The sequence below is a fragment of the Grammomys surdaster genome, unplaced genomic scaffold (assembly GCF_004785775.1).
Source record: "Grammomys surdaster isolate TR1022 unplaced genomic scaffold, NIH_TR_1.0 126546, whole genome shotgun sequence".
Classification (NCBI taxonomy): domain Eukaryota; kingdom Metazoa; phylum Chordata; class Mammalia; order Rodentia; family Muridae; genus Grammomys; species Grammomys surdaster.
In genome coordinates this window covers 2,150,709-2,167,699 of record NW_021621338.1, presented here as the reverse complement: position 1 = coordinate 2,167,699, position 16,991 = coordinate 2,150,709, and the positions used below count along the sequence as shown (strand labels likewise).

At 41.9% G+C, this 16,991-nt stretch overlaps 1 protein-coding gene across 2 annotated transcripts in view; it reads right to left on the bottom strand.

Annotated features, from left to right (window-relative positions):
• Positions 1-4,240: 4,240 nt before the first annotated feature.
• Xrcc5 (X-ray repair cross complementing 5) overlaps positions 4,241-16,991 on the bottom strand; it is a 98,070-nt gene continuing 85,319 nt past the window's right edge. For both annotated transcript variants that reach the window (XM_028760676.1, XM_028760677.1), the window contains exons 20-21: positions 5,208-5,279; positions 4,241-4,477 (exon numbers count right to left, since the gene is read on the bottom strand). In XM_028760676.1, coding sequence (XP_028616509.1) covers positions 4,463-4,477; positions 5,208-5,279 — 87 coding nt within the window. In that variant the 3' untranslated portion in view covers positions 4,241-4,462. The remainder of the gene's footprint in view (positions 4,478-5,207; positions 5,280-16,991) is intronic.

Sequence of the window (16,991 nt, the reverse complement as noted above, 5' to 3'; positions counted from 1 at the left end):
CAAATGTCCCGGGCTACCATAAATCAGTGTAAGCCCTGGGAGGGTAGAGGGACTTAGCACTAAGCCCAGTGACTTACTAAAGAACTCTACTACTAAAGAACAAGGCCCCTTTGAAATGGAAATATGTCATTTGTACCAAAATGTATTTATACTGGCACTGAGTTAGTTACTTTCAAATTGTCTCTGTAGCATGTGACACATCCTTTGGATTATCTGCTGTGGTCCCTTGACTTCTGAGAGTACTTGTGATGTGTGAAGTGTAAGAAGTTGCCACTGGCCAATCACTGTGAAGCATGATGAAAACACTGCCACAGCCTGCCGAAAGGAAACACGTGTGTGGCTGGGGTTATTCTGAACAACATCAAGAATTCGAGTTTTAAGTCCCATATCTTCCATCAGCTTTGATGGCCTATTAACGGACATCCCCTTGGTCCCCATTGACCCCCACAGCCCTCAGACACATGAAGGAGACTCTGTTTAAGGCCCGCTCCTTTGATGTGACCCTAGTCATCAGTGGCCTGGTGTTCCTTGCTTTGACTGTAGCTCACTCCTTACCTTTTTATTTGGCCTGAGACTGATGCTGACCTCTAGAGTAGTGTCTGTTCTCTTCTCAGGGTGGTTCAAACACCATTCACCTTCTCTGGCCAGGACTGGAGCCCAGGCCTCAGGGGCTTGGTGCTGACCAAGCTTGTTCTTGAATGTTGCTGAAGCTGCAGAAATGGTGACATAGCTTCAGAAGCCCCTGGGCTCCTTTCACACTCCACAGGTGAGGTGGGCTGTCATACCATCTGGCTTCAAAAATGTTCCAGGAAGGCTTTCTGCACCCACTCCCAATCCTGTCCACACAAATTAATAAAAAACCAACCATTTTTCAACCTTTTATTCTTACTAGGGTAGAGATAAATAAAATTTCATGCCTCTATCATATACTTGGGCCAGGATAAGTCTGTTTCTAGCCAGAGTGTAAACACTACCGAAGAAGGAACAGAAAAACTCTTCCCTGTTTTCAAAATCAGCAGAGGAGACCCCACAGAAAGAAGAGTCTTAACTATAGTAACAGACTCCACATTCTTGAAATAAGCAAAAAATAAATGATGATGCCATAAGGAAGAAATGTGATTTTTTTTTTCTAATTTATTTGATCTTGCCCCAGTGTGTGCTCACTTCAAACCAACAACTTGGAAGGCAGTTTGTGAGCTATGGTTCAGTTTTAATGCCAGCACCAGGGAGGCAGAGGCAGGCAGTTCTCTGAGTTCAAGGTCAGCCTGGTATGAGTTCCAGGACAGCCAAGAAACTCTATCTTGAAAACACAAAGACAATAAACAAAACAACAACAACAACAACAAAAAACTTCGGGATAACAGATATCTTGGGCATGTTATGTTTTGTGCATTTCTGGGTCAGCTCTTATGTGCACGTCCTTTGTTTTGTTCCTGTGAACAGTTATGCAGAGGCTTGGATCTGGTTATAAGCATGAGGACTTCTTTCTGACTTGTTAAGGAGAACAAAATGGCTCCAGGCTTAAACAGCCGGGCATCTACATAGTAGGAACATGACTCTCCTGGGCAGCCTTTCATCCTTGCCCACTTTTGTGAGATCAATTCACAATGTTCATCTGTAACTTTCAAATAATCAACTCCAAAAACGACGACAAGAACAAGTGTACTGTGTATCTGGTGAGAACATGAAGACTTACCTGTAATGACCCACTACAAATGAAGAATAGGATGCCCCTGGATGCCTAGGCTTCCCTGCTCCCCGAGGCCACTCCCCCTACAGAGGATGCCACATTGTCCTCTTCACCTGCTCCATCTCCTCAGCCCTGCCCCAGTTTATGATACAACCTTCACCAACTGCCCTGGCCCTCCAGAGTATGGCCTTCCTCCCACACACCTCTTTATCCTGCCACCACCCCACACAAGCAGATCATCAAAACATTTACCCAACAAATCAGACCTCTTTTGAAATGGAGAGCTTTGCTTCAAAATAAGTTTTATTTCCCTGATAACAGTACGCATTTATGAGCCCTACAAATAATATAATTTTTAGCATACTGAAAAGGTAATAAATCCCATTAACCCCATCCCAGGGCCCCTCTCGGTTCCCTCCCCATCCCCATGCCACAGTGGTTCTCAACCTTCCTAATGCTGCAACCCCTTAATACAGTTCCTCATGTTGTGGTGAGTCCCAATCATAAAATTATTTTGGTTGCTACTTCATAACTGTAATTTTTCTACTGCTATGAAACAGATATTTATCTGTTTTCCAATGGTCTTAAGTAACACCTAAGAAAAGGTCATTTGACCCTAAAGTGGTCTCAAATCTACAGACTGAGAACCACTGCCATATTGCAGGTGGCCCTGAAGAACGTGTGTTGAAGACCGGGCATGGTTTTGGGGGCTGCTTTCCCTACATAGTCAGCCATGCCCGTTCCCATTACTCCTCTGCATAGATACTGCTGAACCTCCTTTCACTGGGAAGATTCTGTCTTTTTCAGATATTTTATCCACAGTTGAAATGCAAGAGATTGCTTTAACTTTGCTGCTCAAAAGGTCCTCCTTAATTTAAAACTACTGGTTGAATAAAGATACCTATAGCCTGTAGCTAGGCAAAAGAGAGGTAGGTGGGGTTTCTGTTCCAGGGCTTGGGGTCTGAAGCATAGACCTGGGAAGGTGCAGGTTGGGGTGTGGGGAGGAAGAAGGCACCATGGGATAGGTAGATTAGGCAGATTGTGAGCTCATGGCCATGAGGGCTGGCCTGTTGGAGTAGGAGCAGCCCAGATGGAACATGGCAAGTCATATCTTGGAATTATTGACAGGGAAATAGATAAAATAGCACAGACAGTTGATATTTGCCCAGCCCCATGCTTTAAGGCTTATTATGAATATAAAAGTTTTGTGTTCTTTATTTGGGAACTAAATGATCTAAGGTGGGGTAGAAACCCCCAAATAATGCTACACTTCTAAGGCCTCGTCTGTGGCTGATGGACGACAGTTCAGTGCTATTGCTTTCCAAGGCAAGTTGTCAGCACAAAACCTAGGAGTTCTGCAGACCTGCAAATCTCATTTCACAGAAATGAAATTAATCCAAACTGCAACACACCTACTCACAACAGTATGCTCCATGGAGTCAACAGCACATGTCACTGTGCCTATGAGCAAAAGATGTGGACATTATATGTAATTTACTCCTTTCTCATTTCTTCCTTTTTAACCTAAGTAAAAAAGCATCACAAGGAGGAGTGATGGATGGAGAGATGGCTCAGCAGTGCAGAGCACACAGTACTCTCGCAGAGGAGCTGGTTCAGTTCCTAGCACCCATAATAGGTGGCATACAGCTGTCTATAAGTCCAGTTCCAGGGGATCCAATGCCCTCTTCTAATTCTGGCTGGCAGGCTCCTGGACTCACATACATATGCCCACATCCAGACAAACACATGCACACATAATTAAAAAGAAAAGTCACAAATTATCAATAAGGCTAAATTGATTCAAACATTTTTCTAGTTTGATAGGACAGCTGTTACCAAGAGGGAATTCCTCAGGCTGAGGAAGGCAGGAGGCACGTACAGGGCCACACTTCCTGAGTCATACTCAGGAGGAGAGGACAGTGCATTAGACTTTAGGGAATGAAGCTCTCACTCTGTGAATGGAAGCCTGTCTTAGTAAGTCACAGGCATCCCAGTTAGTTGTCCTTGCTGAGGATGCTTTAAAAGGTCACCTGAGCTGGGTGTGGTGAATCCTAGCACTCAGGAGGCAGAGCAGGCGCATCTCTGAGTCTGAGGCCAACTGGGTTACCTAGGGAGCTCCAGGACAGCCAGTCCTCTGTCAATATGTTAGAGATTGGGCTGAATAAAGGCCTTCTCTTCACAAGAACATGCTATTCCCAAACTGACATGCAGGGTGACTGTGGTGCCCTTCCCACCCGTCAAAGTCACCTGAACAAGCTAAAGTGGTGGTGAAAATGCTTCAAGGTCAGCTATTACTTATGACCTTCCCCAAATGCTTTCCTGGTAAAAACTAGGCACTGCTGCTCCCTCTGCATGAGTCGTCCTTGCCACTGGCAGACTCAGTGAATGACTCCTGAAGAGGGCTGAGAATCTCACCTGGGGCCATGTTATGGCTCCAAAAGAGTCCACTAACCTCACCTGACTCACATCAGGGTAGGATGAAGTCTACTTTCCAGAAACTTCTATGCATATGTATAATATACCAAAAGGAATGAGACTTCACACAAGAAATGATACCAATCAGAAAATAATGACTCTTTATAAATTTGAATAGGGTCTAAGTTATTCCTTGTAATATATGTGCTTGTGGTAACTCTGTAGAGACCTGGAGTGACTCACTCCCAAGTTGTCTGCTAGGATGGTGGCCAGAGCTTCATGTCCCCCGCATGGCCTCAGGGATGCTATTGGAGCTCTCAGCAACTGGCACTCTTGGGTTCTCCACACATCCATGATCTATATCATGTCCAGCTGTAAACAAGAACAGCATATTCAGAAAGGAGCCAGGCCACCCTCAGACCTGCAGTTCCAGTTAAAGGGTGAATGAAAGCTGTACTGGTGACTACACACAAACCTGTACTGGTATTCTCTGCCAACTATTTTAGGACTTAAACACCAAATATCTTCTCATTTAAGCCCTAAAAACTTTTCCACAAAAAGGCTGATAGCAGAGTGTGGTCCTCCCCCCAGTTTTCCTGTGACACTGAAGGGCATGGTCTCCCAAACACGGCTGCAAAGGCCCACATCTGCAGCTCCCCAGCACCCACTGCATGGTGTGGCGTCTTCAGTCTGCTTTGTTTCTATTAAACTAATTGAGAACATTTAGGAAGTGGGCTTTTTAAAGGATGTTTGTGTTTGTCAACCCACACAAACTGCTTATTTCTGGTTAAGAACAATTTCAGTAAATTATAACATTTTCTACTAAGGGAATAGCCTCCCTGGCTCTTTTTTAGCTCTTCAGAGGGGAGGATTAATCTGAATGAACACTATAATTGAAACCAAAGAACACAGGAATTCCAATTATGAAATTACCTATACGATTAAATTCGAAATGGTAATAATTAACAGTACAAGGCATGTCTGGTGTGTGTGAAATTAACGTACAAATAAAAAACATGTCTGCGATGACAGGTTTGGTGGCTGTATTTACAGCTCAGATAACTCAATCTTTAAACACCTGGCACATATTTAAAGTACTTACTAAATCATCCACATCACCACCTTCTTCAAGTCCGGTTGTATCTTCTTTTGCTTTGTCTTTGGGGGCCAGAAACTATAAACAGAAAGTCAGTCATGACAATAAAATGATCATTTTTGTCTTTTTTGACAAAAAGAACAGGCAAACACAGAAAGGCTCTGAGATGCAGGAGCTGAGCAAGTGCTCCTTGGTCTCTTAACATGAGGGCTAGTTTTGAGGGTTCAGAGTCCACACTGACTCTCACCAGACAGAGTTCTTGTGGAGAAGGGGAAATACCAGTGCTTGGTAAAGACGAGCATTCGCACACCCGATATCTCATCTCTTCACCCAGGGTGCGTTGGCATGTTCAGACTAAGAAAATAATAAAACCCCTTTCCCAAATAAAATCTTGTCTCATTTGAAAGGAGCAGAAGAATTTGGCAAGATTATAATCATCTATTCCTGAACAAAACTGAAGACAAACATCAATGGAGAACAAAATGGATGAACAAAATGGGCAAGCTTGGGACGCTGTCTGATCTTTTGTGAAAATCTTCTGTTTGTGTTAGAGATAGTTTGAAAACAGGCTGATGAAAACACTCCACATTGGTGAACTACAGCAGAGACACTGAAGAGTCTGTTAAGGATCCAGAGTGACAGTCCGACTTTTAAACGTACTGAGTGGCTCTGGGAATTATCTGAGCATCATTCCTCACCCTTCCCCCTTTGCCCCTTTGCGGGGGATCTTTTCAGACTTTGGGACATATGGCAACTGCATGTAAAATGTGGTCTAAAAACCTACTGTCCCAAACAGAAGGTGACTTTCCTGTAGCATCTGTACTCCAGGTAAGGTGAGATGAGCCTGCTGAAGTATTTTAAATGGGGTAGTGGAGGTAGGCATGGGTTTCTGTTATTCTGTGTGGTAAGCAAGCCTTCCAGTTCAACCCTGCCTCCATGCAACAGAGGAAACATGTACTTGCAGGTTTCTTGCTTTCCTAACATGAAAACTGGCAAGAATTGTTTTCCCTATGAATCCCTATTATTTTTATGAACCATGGGGATGACCATGACCTTTGAAACTCAGGATGTACTATAAATATCTCCTTAACAAACTGTAAAGCACAGTCTCCCATTAAATAAGAGGCTGCACACAGAACATCCCAGGAGCATGCTCTGCTCAGGCACAAACACATGCATGCATACACACACACACACACACACACACACACACACACGCGCGCGCACTGGCTCTGTTCTCAGCACTGGGACAGAAGCCATGACAGTCTGTTGACAGCTACTCTTTCCTGGGCTTTTTTCCTCACTTCCTGTTGATCCCCATTTTGCCTGAGATTCTTTAAGGACATTACAGATCTTCCCATAGTCCTTTAGTGACCCTCCACTAGATCCTGTACAGAGTTGAGATCAACACTATCAGAGAGAAAATCCAGGGCAGACAATCTGAACAAAACTGTAATGCAGCTTAGGTTTCACTGATACTATATATTTATTCTGGGTGATATTAATAAAGATATCTGAGAGCCAAATGCAGATAAATGAAGTTTTGCACATGGCTTACTGTGTCATGGTTTATTGTGTCAAAGGTTAAAAAATAAGATATGCTCGTCCCTGATTCTTGACTGACTCTTCATAGTTGTCCTGATTATTATACTATAACGATTACCTCCTACCTTGGCCCTTCCACTCATTATCACTAACTAACACAGACACGTTCCACATATCACAGATACAGAGCTGAGACTTACTGACTTAGGCTGATAAGGATAAAAGGTACAGCTGGTTCGTGCTATATCCTCTGGGGCCACAAATATCCAGTACCTTCCAAAGAGACGACAAACCCCAGGGCAGCAGCCCACTACATTTTGCACCTCAGTAACCTGAAACATGGTGGGTACTCCTGGATGAATCTAGGAAAGTCCTAATGCATCTTGGCATTCATCTTCTAAAAGCTCCAATTCCCACAGCCTCCCTTCCTGCAAGGCCTCTCCATAGTATAATTAAAGGATAACTTGAGATAGGATTGACTGCACGGTATGGCTGTGGTATATATAATTAAACACAAACGGCACATCTCTGAGATGTGGCCAAACTCCTAGGAAGAGCAGAGCAGCAGGGAAAAGAACGGAGAAAAGAAAAGCCCAACTTTCCACCAAGCGTGGAACATCTGCAGCTGACTCCCTGACAGATCTGCTCTCATTCCTGAATAAGCAGATTATGGCTAAAGGCTGTGCTGCCTCCTTATCTTCCCCAAATCCCCAGGCAAGGCTGATCTCTTCCACAGACCACTCCTCTTCAGTTTTAACAGCAGGTAATTTCTAGCCTGTGTGGTGACAGGCAAGCTAGAGAGGCAGCACTCAAGGACTGGCTTGCTTTATCAAAGAACCAACTTCTCAGACCGCAGCAGAAAGGGGTAAGAGTCACTCCTGTCTTCTGTTGTTCCTTTTCCTTTGCAATATGCTGAAGTGGAGAAAACCCAGAACGGACACTTGGGTGACACACATTCCCCTCCTCAAACCACCATCATTTACTAGGCGTTACCACAAAGAGCCTCCTTGTCTAAAGATCATTATGAAATGAAAAAACAGTACTATCTCTAAGTACACCAGACTCAGCTGGCCACATTCAGAGAAATGGAATCAATAACCCCTGCAAAGGAACTGCTAGTCTTATTCCTCCATTAAGACTAAAAGCTAACAACCAGAACTTTATCAACACCCATATTAAAAACACATGGCTGTGGTGCCTCACACACACAGCAACAGCGCTTGGAGGTGGAGACAAGTGGATTGCTGCGAGTTCCAAACCAACCAGATGTACACAGGGAGTTCCAGGCTAACTTGGACCATAAAGTGAGACTTTTGCTTCAAAACAAACTCCCAAGGCTTTTACTGGGCACTGTCTAGTGACTACAGACCCTGTAAATCATCAGTAGTGATACAGAGATTGTCTAGCATGCACAAAGCCCTGAGTCCAATCCCCAACACTACAGCAAAAGTCAAGAAAACAAAGAACAAACAAAACAAAGCCAGATGTGGTAGTTTGATCTGAGGTGAAGAAAGCAGGATCAGGAGTTCAAAGTCATCCTCTACTCTACAGCAAGTTAAAGCCAGCAGGAGCTACATGAACTCTGCCCTAAAAACCACAAGGTTACCAAAATGACATACACAGCTTATTTCCTTCATAAGGACAGACTGCAGCAGAAGAACTGTGCAGCCCAGGGTGGAAAACACAGCCAAAACGTTAGCTTGGCTGGTTTCTTAGGAGCCCTGGACAAGGACCTGACCATCTTAAAACTAATTATCCCCAAACCCCTCTTCTAACTCACAGGTTTGTGCTTAGCCTCAGATGAACAAAGGCAGGCACAAATGCTTATGTAAGTGTAAATACTCTAGTTATAGGGATTATATGCAACTTATATGCAAGTGTGTACTAGAATATCTGTCTTCATTTGCAAATGTCAAAATCTCCAAAACAAACCTAATGCCTGTCATCAGGAGAAATGTCTGATCTACAATAAAGCCATTAACAGGGACACTACCCAGCCAGAACACTGGCGAGAGTACAGTAGAACATCACAAAGGGCAGGCCAAGTATATGACTCCAAGTACATGAGGGCCAGGAGCGGACAGAAAGGCTCTCAGGACAGTCAGCAGTGGTTAAGCAGGAGATGTGAAGGTCTGACTGGAAAGGTCCTGGGGAACCTCTTGGGCAGCAGACATTCAGGTATATGATATGTAAGAATCCATCAAGTTATATACATATGATCACACATGATGCTTGTGAATGTTTCCTACATGTATTTCTACCTTAATAAAATGTTTAAATGTAAAAATCACCAAGCTTGCTGTGTGGAGTAGCACATGCATTTAACCCCAGAGGCAGGTTACAAAGCTAGTTCCAGGATAGCCAGGTCTAAATTGTGAGACAGAGACAGAGACAGAGACAGAGAGAGAGAAAACAAGACAAAAAAAGCTTTCAATAACCATTAGGTAAAACTTAAAGAACACACACACCACTTTCACCACCACCTCACATCCAGAAAAAAATGACATTAATGATTTAAAGCAGAAAGGAACAAAAGAAACATTCACAGGGTCTAACAGAGACACCCAAAAGTTAAAAAAGTCAGTCATCTCTCTCTCTCTCTCTCTCTCTCTCTCTCTCTCTCTCTCTCTCTCTTTCTCTCTCTCTTTTCCCCCTTACCCCCTCTCCCTGCCCCCCCCTTTTTCCTTTTGTATTCCTTTTGTAGACAAGGTCTGGATGTGCATCTCAGACTGGCCTTGAGCTCAGGACCCTACCTCAGCCTCATGAGGACTGGGTTTACAGGCAAGCATTGCCATGCCTAGAAAGAAACAGTTCTTTCAAGACGGCCTCACTAGTTAAGAGCACTTACTGCCCTTCCAGAGGACCTGAGTTAGGCTCACAGCTGTCTGTAACATGGGTTCCAGGGGATCCGATACCCTCTTCTGACTCTGAGAGCACTTGGCACACACACAGTGCACATACATACATGCAAGCAAAATACATATAGACATAAAATAAAAATACATACACACTACACTGTGTAGGAGGTCAGAGGACAACTAATTTTGCACATGAGACAATGACAGGATGCAGTCTGAGGAGGAATCACAGCTCGGGCTCTACTTCACGGTCTTTAGGTCACAGTAAGCACCGCTCAGCAGTGCAGTAACGTGTGGAAATGAAGCAGATGGAGACAGGTGTTTTAGTAACTTCTGGTCAAAGGTTCTACTGATAAGACCATTCATTCACTTAGGAACAAAGGCCCAGTGCAGTGCACAGAAACTAGCATTTTAATCTTCTTGCTGCCTCTAAGAGCTCACAGTATAACCCCGTTTAACCTTTCTAGGGCTTGGCTTCCCAGTGGTAAGAGGATAGTATTTCACTCTTGCCGGTTCTTAGAAGGTCAATGTGAAGATCACAGAGTGGCAGTGGGAACCACTGGTTCTGCAGGTAAATAAATATAAAATTTTATTCCCATTATTTCCTACTCTTACTGAATATGATATGTACACACGTGTCCTAAATGAATATCACACACTGTGGAAGTTCTTTATAAGTTAAAATACTATCACATAAACATTTGATGTAAATACTAAATTAAGGGCTACAAAGGTGGTAAGAATACTTGCTACATACATGAGTACTTGAATTCAGATCCCAGAACCCACATAAATAGCCAGGTGTGATCTGCCTACAAGATATACTAGTGTAATAATAGCACAAGTGTTATGGTAATAACCAAACACTTTCCGATTGGTTTAAGGTCCACCCCATGAGACGGAACCCACACCTGACACTGCAAAAGTGGCCAAGAATCTGAGGCTAAGTCATTGTGCCTAGGGGAAACCAGCTACTATTCTGCTAAAGGAATAGAACAATAATATGACTTCTAATGAAACTGCTATGCCCATAGGTCAGTGCATGGCCCGACCTCATCAGAGAAGCGTCTTCTTGCAATAAATGTGCAGAGAGAAGGAGGAAGTTTGAAGCAGTCAGTCCTCAGGGTATCTGTATCACACTCCTCCCCTCAAGGCTCAGGGATCTAAATGAAGAGGAGGCAGAAAGACCTTAAGAGGCAGAGGTTGTGGATGACACCAAAGAATCAATGTCCTCCAGACACAAAAGGGCAAAAATACATATGGACCCACAGAGACTGCAGAGCATGCATAAAACCTGCATAGGTGCAAGCCAGGCAAAATCACAGCACTATAGAAAGGAAGTAGACATAAGTCCCACCCCTAACCAAGAAGCTATTTGCAATGGATGCCTACTGAGAAAGTGAAACTCAGTTTTTTTCCAATTAAGTGTCACAGGGCATACCAAACACACTCCAGGTCAGGCCCTGTGCCCAGGAGTAGCTGGCTAACTTAAACAGACTAGGGCTTTTGGGAGGTGGGGGCAGGCTCTTTGTTTTATTTCAATATTTTTTGTCATTGTTTCTTTTGATATTTGGTTTTATTACTGATTTTTGAGATGAAGGAGGGAAAGAACATGAAGGTGGGTGAGTAGGGAGGTAAGAAAGATCTGGGAGGAGTTGGGGAAAAGAAAAGCATATGATCAAAATATTCCTTGTCTGGGGAACATAGATAAGCATGTATCCTCTCATTCTCTGCTCTTGGTTATGACCAGTTGCTTCAGTCCCACAATGAGGGACTGTAACCTAGAAGTAGAAGTCAAATAAACCCTTTCATCCCTAAGTTGGTTTTGGTTATAGTGTTTTATCATAGCAAAATCATGACAGTCCCTGTCTCAAAGGAATACAGTGGAGAATGACAAAGCAGGATATCTGAGCCTCTGTGCTCTTAAATTTGAAGGAAGATATCTTCCTCTGACCTCCATGTATACACAGGCACATGCACTCCATATACAGCTATATACATACACTACACTCACATGTGTACATACACAGACATACATAAAAATATTAAATTGGTAGAAGCACTAAAAATGTGAAGAAAAAAAAGAAAATAGTGTTTTCTTGATGCAAAACGGAATCTGCAAGGCTGATGTGCAACGTACTTTTGCAGTGGCTATAAGATAGTGCACACCAAAGAGCCTCGCACAGAGCTGGTACTCCACGGACTCAGCTGCATTTCTTGGCTTCTCAACTGACATAAAGTGGAGATTTACTGGTAGTGAAACACTGTTCAACAAGCAACAAGGCACCAGGCAGCCAGGGACAGGAGAGGAACTTCTCCTACCTGTATCCACTGTGCTATCTCTACTCAAAGATGGCAACATACCCAGAGTTGTCTTGACCTGCAACTGAACCACTTCTGGTGATACTGGAATCATCTAAGGACTCTACCTTATCCCTAACAATTCGCTGACATTTCCCTCTAAAGCTTAATCATCAGCCATTAAAACTGATGCACAGGCTCTGTGCTCTTTAGAAGACACCACACATGCAACATAGAATAAGCCTCACACAATCTGAAAGTGCCGTGTCCTTTTAGATCCCTACCTTCACTAACTACATGTTCACTGAGACGAGACATTTCTGACTAACGTGTGTTGCTGGAAGGAAATCCTACCTTTCGAACAACAGCATTCCTCACTTTCTGTAAAAACTAGAATATGTAGTTAATCTCACCAAGACCACAGATTTTCAAAATGCATGATTAGAATTAACTTATATGTGAACTTACTATGTTTAGCAGGAGCTGACTGGCAAAGCTTTACTCCCTGGGCCTAAAGCCCAGCTGTCCCCTCAAATGCTGTCTGGATGTTGCTGGGATGGTGTTTTGTAGGTAAGATAAAGATTTATAAAAGCTGACTTTAAGAATACCCTTGATAACGTTACTAAGCCTCATCTAATCAGGTGAAAGCCTTGAATGACACAGCAGGTTTCTTAAAGTCAGCTAGACCTTTCTGTGCCGGACAAGACACTGAAACAGTGGTGAGAGGCAGGACCCAAGGCACCCATCTCCCTTACAATTTGCATAATTGTGTCCAGATGAGTCTTATCATCTGTTGGGAACAGAGATTGACAAGAGATAAATTTATTCTATTAACAATATTATCTTGAGACAGCCTTTGCTTTTGAAGATATACATTCTGTTATTTTTAACTTTATAAGGTCATGGGTCATTGGTAGCTAGCACCCATCATCAAGAAGGATAAAGGCAATCAAGTACCTGTCTTTACCAGTGTATGACTTGATATCCTCCCTGACTAGACTTAAAAAGTTTATACCCACTCCGTTTGTGTGTTCCTGCAAGTGGAGGCAGAAAACCTGAAAAACTTAATGGTGCTCTCCCTTCTTTAAAAAGATCAAGTTGTAGGGTAATACAATGTGATGACAGACATTTTCCCAATGCAGGTCACTTTTTTATTTTCTAGTCTACCTTTAAGCCAAGTTTAAATGCAGAAAAACAGAATTTCTTTCTTTTTATAAGATCTGGGTTAAACAGATCTCTCTCTCTCTCTCTCTCTCTCTCTCTCTCTCTCTCTCTCTCTCTCTCCTTCTCTCCCTCCCTCTATTGTATTAGTGTTTGAGGACACTGATTGATTACAGCACTGTACAAAGTGATAAACAGAAATGAAGCCACACATTTGAGCGACAATCTCAAGCCCGTGGCACTCGGTACTGACTGTGGCAGAAGTGGCTCCAGACATTGTGGAACACTGAGATGGCAGAATATTCTTCTGAGCGCTATGATCTCCATTCTCAAGGGCAGGCCCATGGCTGTTCATGAACAAAGACATATGCAGAGGACACAGGAACTGAGGAGCAGCCAGGAATAGGATACTTCTGGTTTCTATCTGCGACCCAGAGCTGACCCTGTGCCAGAGCTCTCCATACCCAAATTCCTCCTGGAAAGAACTAGTCTCCCAGGAAGCTGAGACGCAGGCTTACAGGAGGGACAAGCCACATTCAGAGACAACAAGACTAGCTAACACCAGACATAATCAGATAGCGAGAGGCAAGTGCAAAAATATAAGCAACAGAAACCAAGGTTACTTGGCATAATCAGAACCCAGTTCTCCCACTACAGCAAGCCCTGGATACATCAACACACCAGAAAAGCAAGACTCTCTTTTAAAATCACATCTCATGATGATGATAGAGGGTTTTAAGAAGGACATAAATAATTACCTTAAAGAAATATAAGAGAACACAGGTAAACAGGTAGAAGACTTCAAAGAGGAAACATAAAACTCCCTTAAGGAACTACAGGAGAACACAACCAAACAGGTGAAGGAACTGAACAAAACCATCCACGATCAAAAATGAAAATAGAAACAATAAAGAAATCACAAAGGGAGACTACCCAGGAGATAGAAAACCTAGGAAAAAAATCATGAGTCATAGATGCAAGCATTGCCAACAGAATGCAAGAGATAAAAGAGAGAATCTCAGGGGCAGAAGATACCATAGAGAAGATTGACACAATAGTCAAAGAAAATGCAAAATTCAAAAAGCTCCTAACACAAAATATCCAGGAAATCCAGGACACAGTGAGAAGACAAGACCTAAGGATAATAGGTATAGAAGAAAGCAAAGATTCCCAACTTAAAGGGCCAGTAAATATCATCAACAAAATTATAAAAGAAAACTTCCCTAACCTGAAGAAAGAGATGCCAAAAAAAACCATACAAGAAGCCTAAAGAACTCTAAATAGATTGGACCAGAAAAGGAATTCCTCCCATAACATAATAGTCAAAACACCAAATGCACAAAACAAAGAAAGAATATTAAAAGCAGTAAAAGAAAAAGATCAGGTAACATAAAGGCAGACCTATCAGAATTACACCAGACTTCTCAACAGAGGCTATGAAAGCTAGAAGATCCTGGGCAGATGTCAGACAGACCCTAAGAAAACACAAATGCCAGCCCAGGCTACTATACCCAGCAAAACTCTCAATTACCATAGATGGAAAAACCAAGATATTCCAAGACAAAACCAAATTTACACAATATCTTTCCACAAGTCCAGCCATACAAAGGAAAATAAATGGAAAACTATGTAACCTTAGAAAAACCAGGATAGTAATCTTCTTTCAGCAAACCCAAGATAGCCACATAAACATAATTCCACCTCTAACAACAAAAATAACGGGAAGCAACAAATCATTGTTCCTTAATATCTCTTAACATCAATGGACTCAATGCCCTTGGCTTAAAAAGACACAGACTAACAGACTGGGTATGTAAACAGGATCCAGCATTGTACTGCATACAGGAAACGCACCTCAATGAGAAAGACAGACACTACCTCAGAGAAAACGGCTGGAAAACAATCTTCCAAGCATATTGTCCCAAGAAACAAGCTGAAGTAGCCATTCTAATATCGAAAAAAAATCGACTTTCAGCCAAAAGTTATCAAAAAAAGATAAGGAAGGACACTTTATACTTATCAAAGGAAAAAATCTACCAAGATGAACTCTGAATTCTGTAGATCTATGCTCCAAATACAAGGGCACTCATATTCATAAAAGAAACTTACTAAAGCTCAAACACATTGCACATCATACATTAAATAATTGTGGGGGACTTCAACACCCTATTCTCATCAATGGACAGATCATGGAAACAGAAACTAAACAGAGACACGGTGAAACTAGCAAAAGTTATGAACCAAATGGATTTAACAGATATCTATAGAACATTCATCCTAAAACAAAAGAATCCACCTTCTCAGCATCTCATGGTACGTTTTCCAAAACTGACCATATAGTCCGTCACAAAACAGGCCTCAAGAGATACAAGAAGGTTGAAAGAATCCCATGCATCCTATCAGATTACCACGGACTAAGGCTGGTCTTCAATAACAACAAAAACGACAGAAATCGCACATATACATGGAAGCTGAACAACACTCTACTCAATGATAACTTGGTCAAGGAAGAAATTAAAGACTTTTTAGAATTTAATGAAAATGAAGGCACATCATACCAAAACTTATGAGACACAATGAAAGCAGTGCTAAGAGGAAAACTCATAGGTCTAAGTGCTTACAAAAAGAAACTGGAGAGAGCATACACTAGCAGCTTGATAGGATACTTGAAAGCTCTAGAACAAAAAGAAGCAAATACACCCAAGAGGGGTAGACAGCAGGAAATAATCAAATTCAGGGCTGAAATCAATCAAGTAGAAGAAAAAGAACTATACAAAGAATCAACAAAACCAAGAGCTGGTTCTTTGATAAAATCAACAAGATAGATAAACCCTTAGCCAGACTAACCAGAGGGCACAGAGACAGTACCCAAATTAACAAAATCAGAAATGAAAAGGGAGATATAACAACAGGAACTAAGGAAATTAAAAAAACTCATCAGATCCTACTACAAAAGCCTATACTAAAGAAAACTGGAAAATCTGGATGAAATGCACAATTTTCTAGACAGACACCAGGTACCAAAGTTAACTCAGGATCAGATAAACAATCTAAACAGTCCCATAAACCCTAAAGAAATAGAAACAGTCATTAAAAGTCTCCCAACCAAAAAAAAGCATAAGACCAGATGGTTTTAATGCAGAATTCTATCAGACCTTCAAAGAAGACCTAACACCAATATTCTTCAAACTATTCCATAAAATAGAAACAGAAAGGACACTACCCAATTTATTCCATGAAGCCACATAGGTTAGGTTGATACCAAAACCACACAAAGACCAAACAAATAAAGAGAATTTCAGACCAATTTCCCTTACGAATATTGATGCAAAAATACTCAATAAAATTCTCAAAAGAACACATAAAAATGATCATTCACCTCAATCAAGTAGGCTTCAGCCCAGGGATGCAGGGATGGTTCAATATACAGAAATCCATCAATGTAACCCACTACATAAACAAATTCAAAGAAAAAAAAAAACACATGATCATTTCATTAGATGCTGAAAAAAACATTTGACAAAATTCAACATCCTTTCATGTTAAAAGCCTTGGAAAGATTAGGAACTCAAGGCCCATACCTAAACACAGTAAAAGCAATATACAGCAAGCCAGTAGCCAACATGAAACTAAATGGAGAGAAACTTGAGGCAATCCCACTAAAACTGGGGACTAGACAAGGCTGCCCACTCTCTCCCTATCTATTCAATATAGTACTCAAAGTCCTAGCCAGAGGAGTTAGACAGCAAAAAGAGGTCAAAGGGATACAAATTTGAAAGGAAGAAGTCAAAATATCACTATTTGTAGATGATATGACAGTATACTTAAGTGACCCCAAAAATTCCACCAGAGAACTCCTACAGCTTATAAACAACTTCAGCAAAGTGGCTGGATATAAAATTAACTCAAACAAATTAGTAGCCTT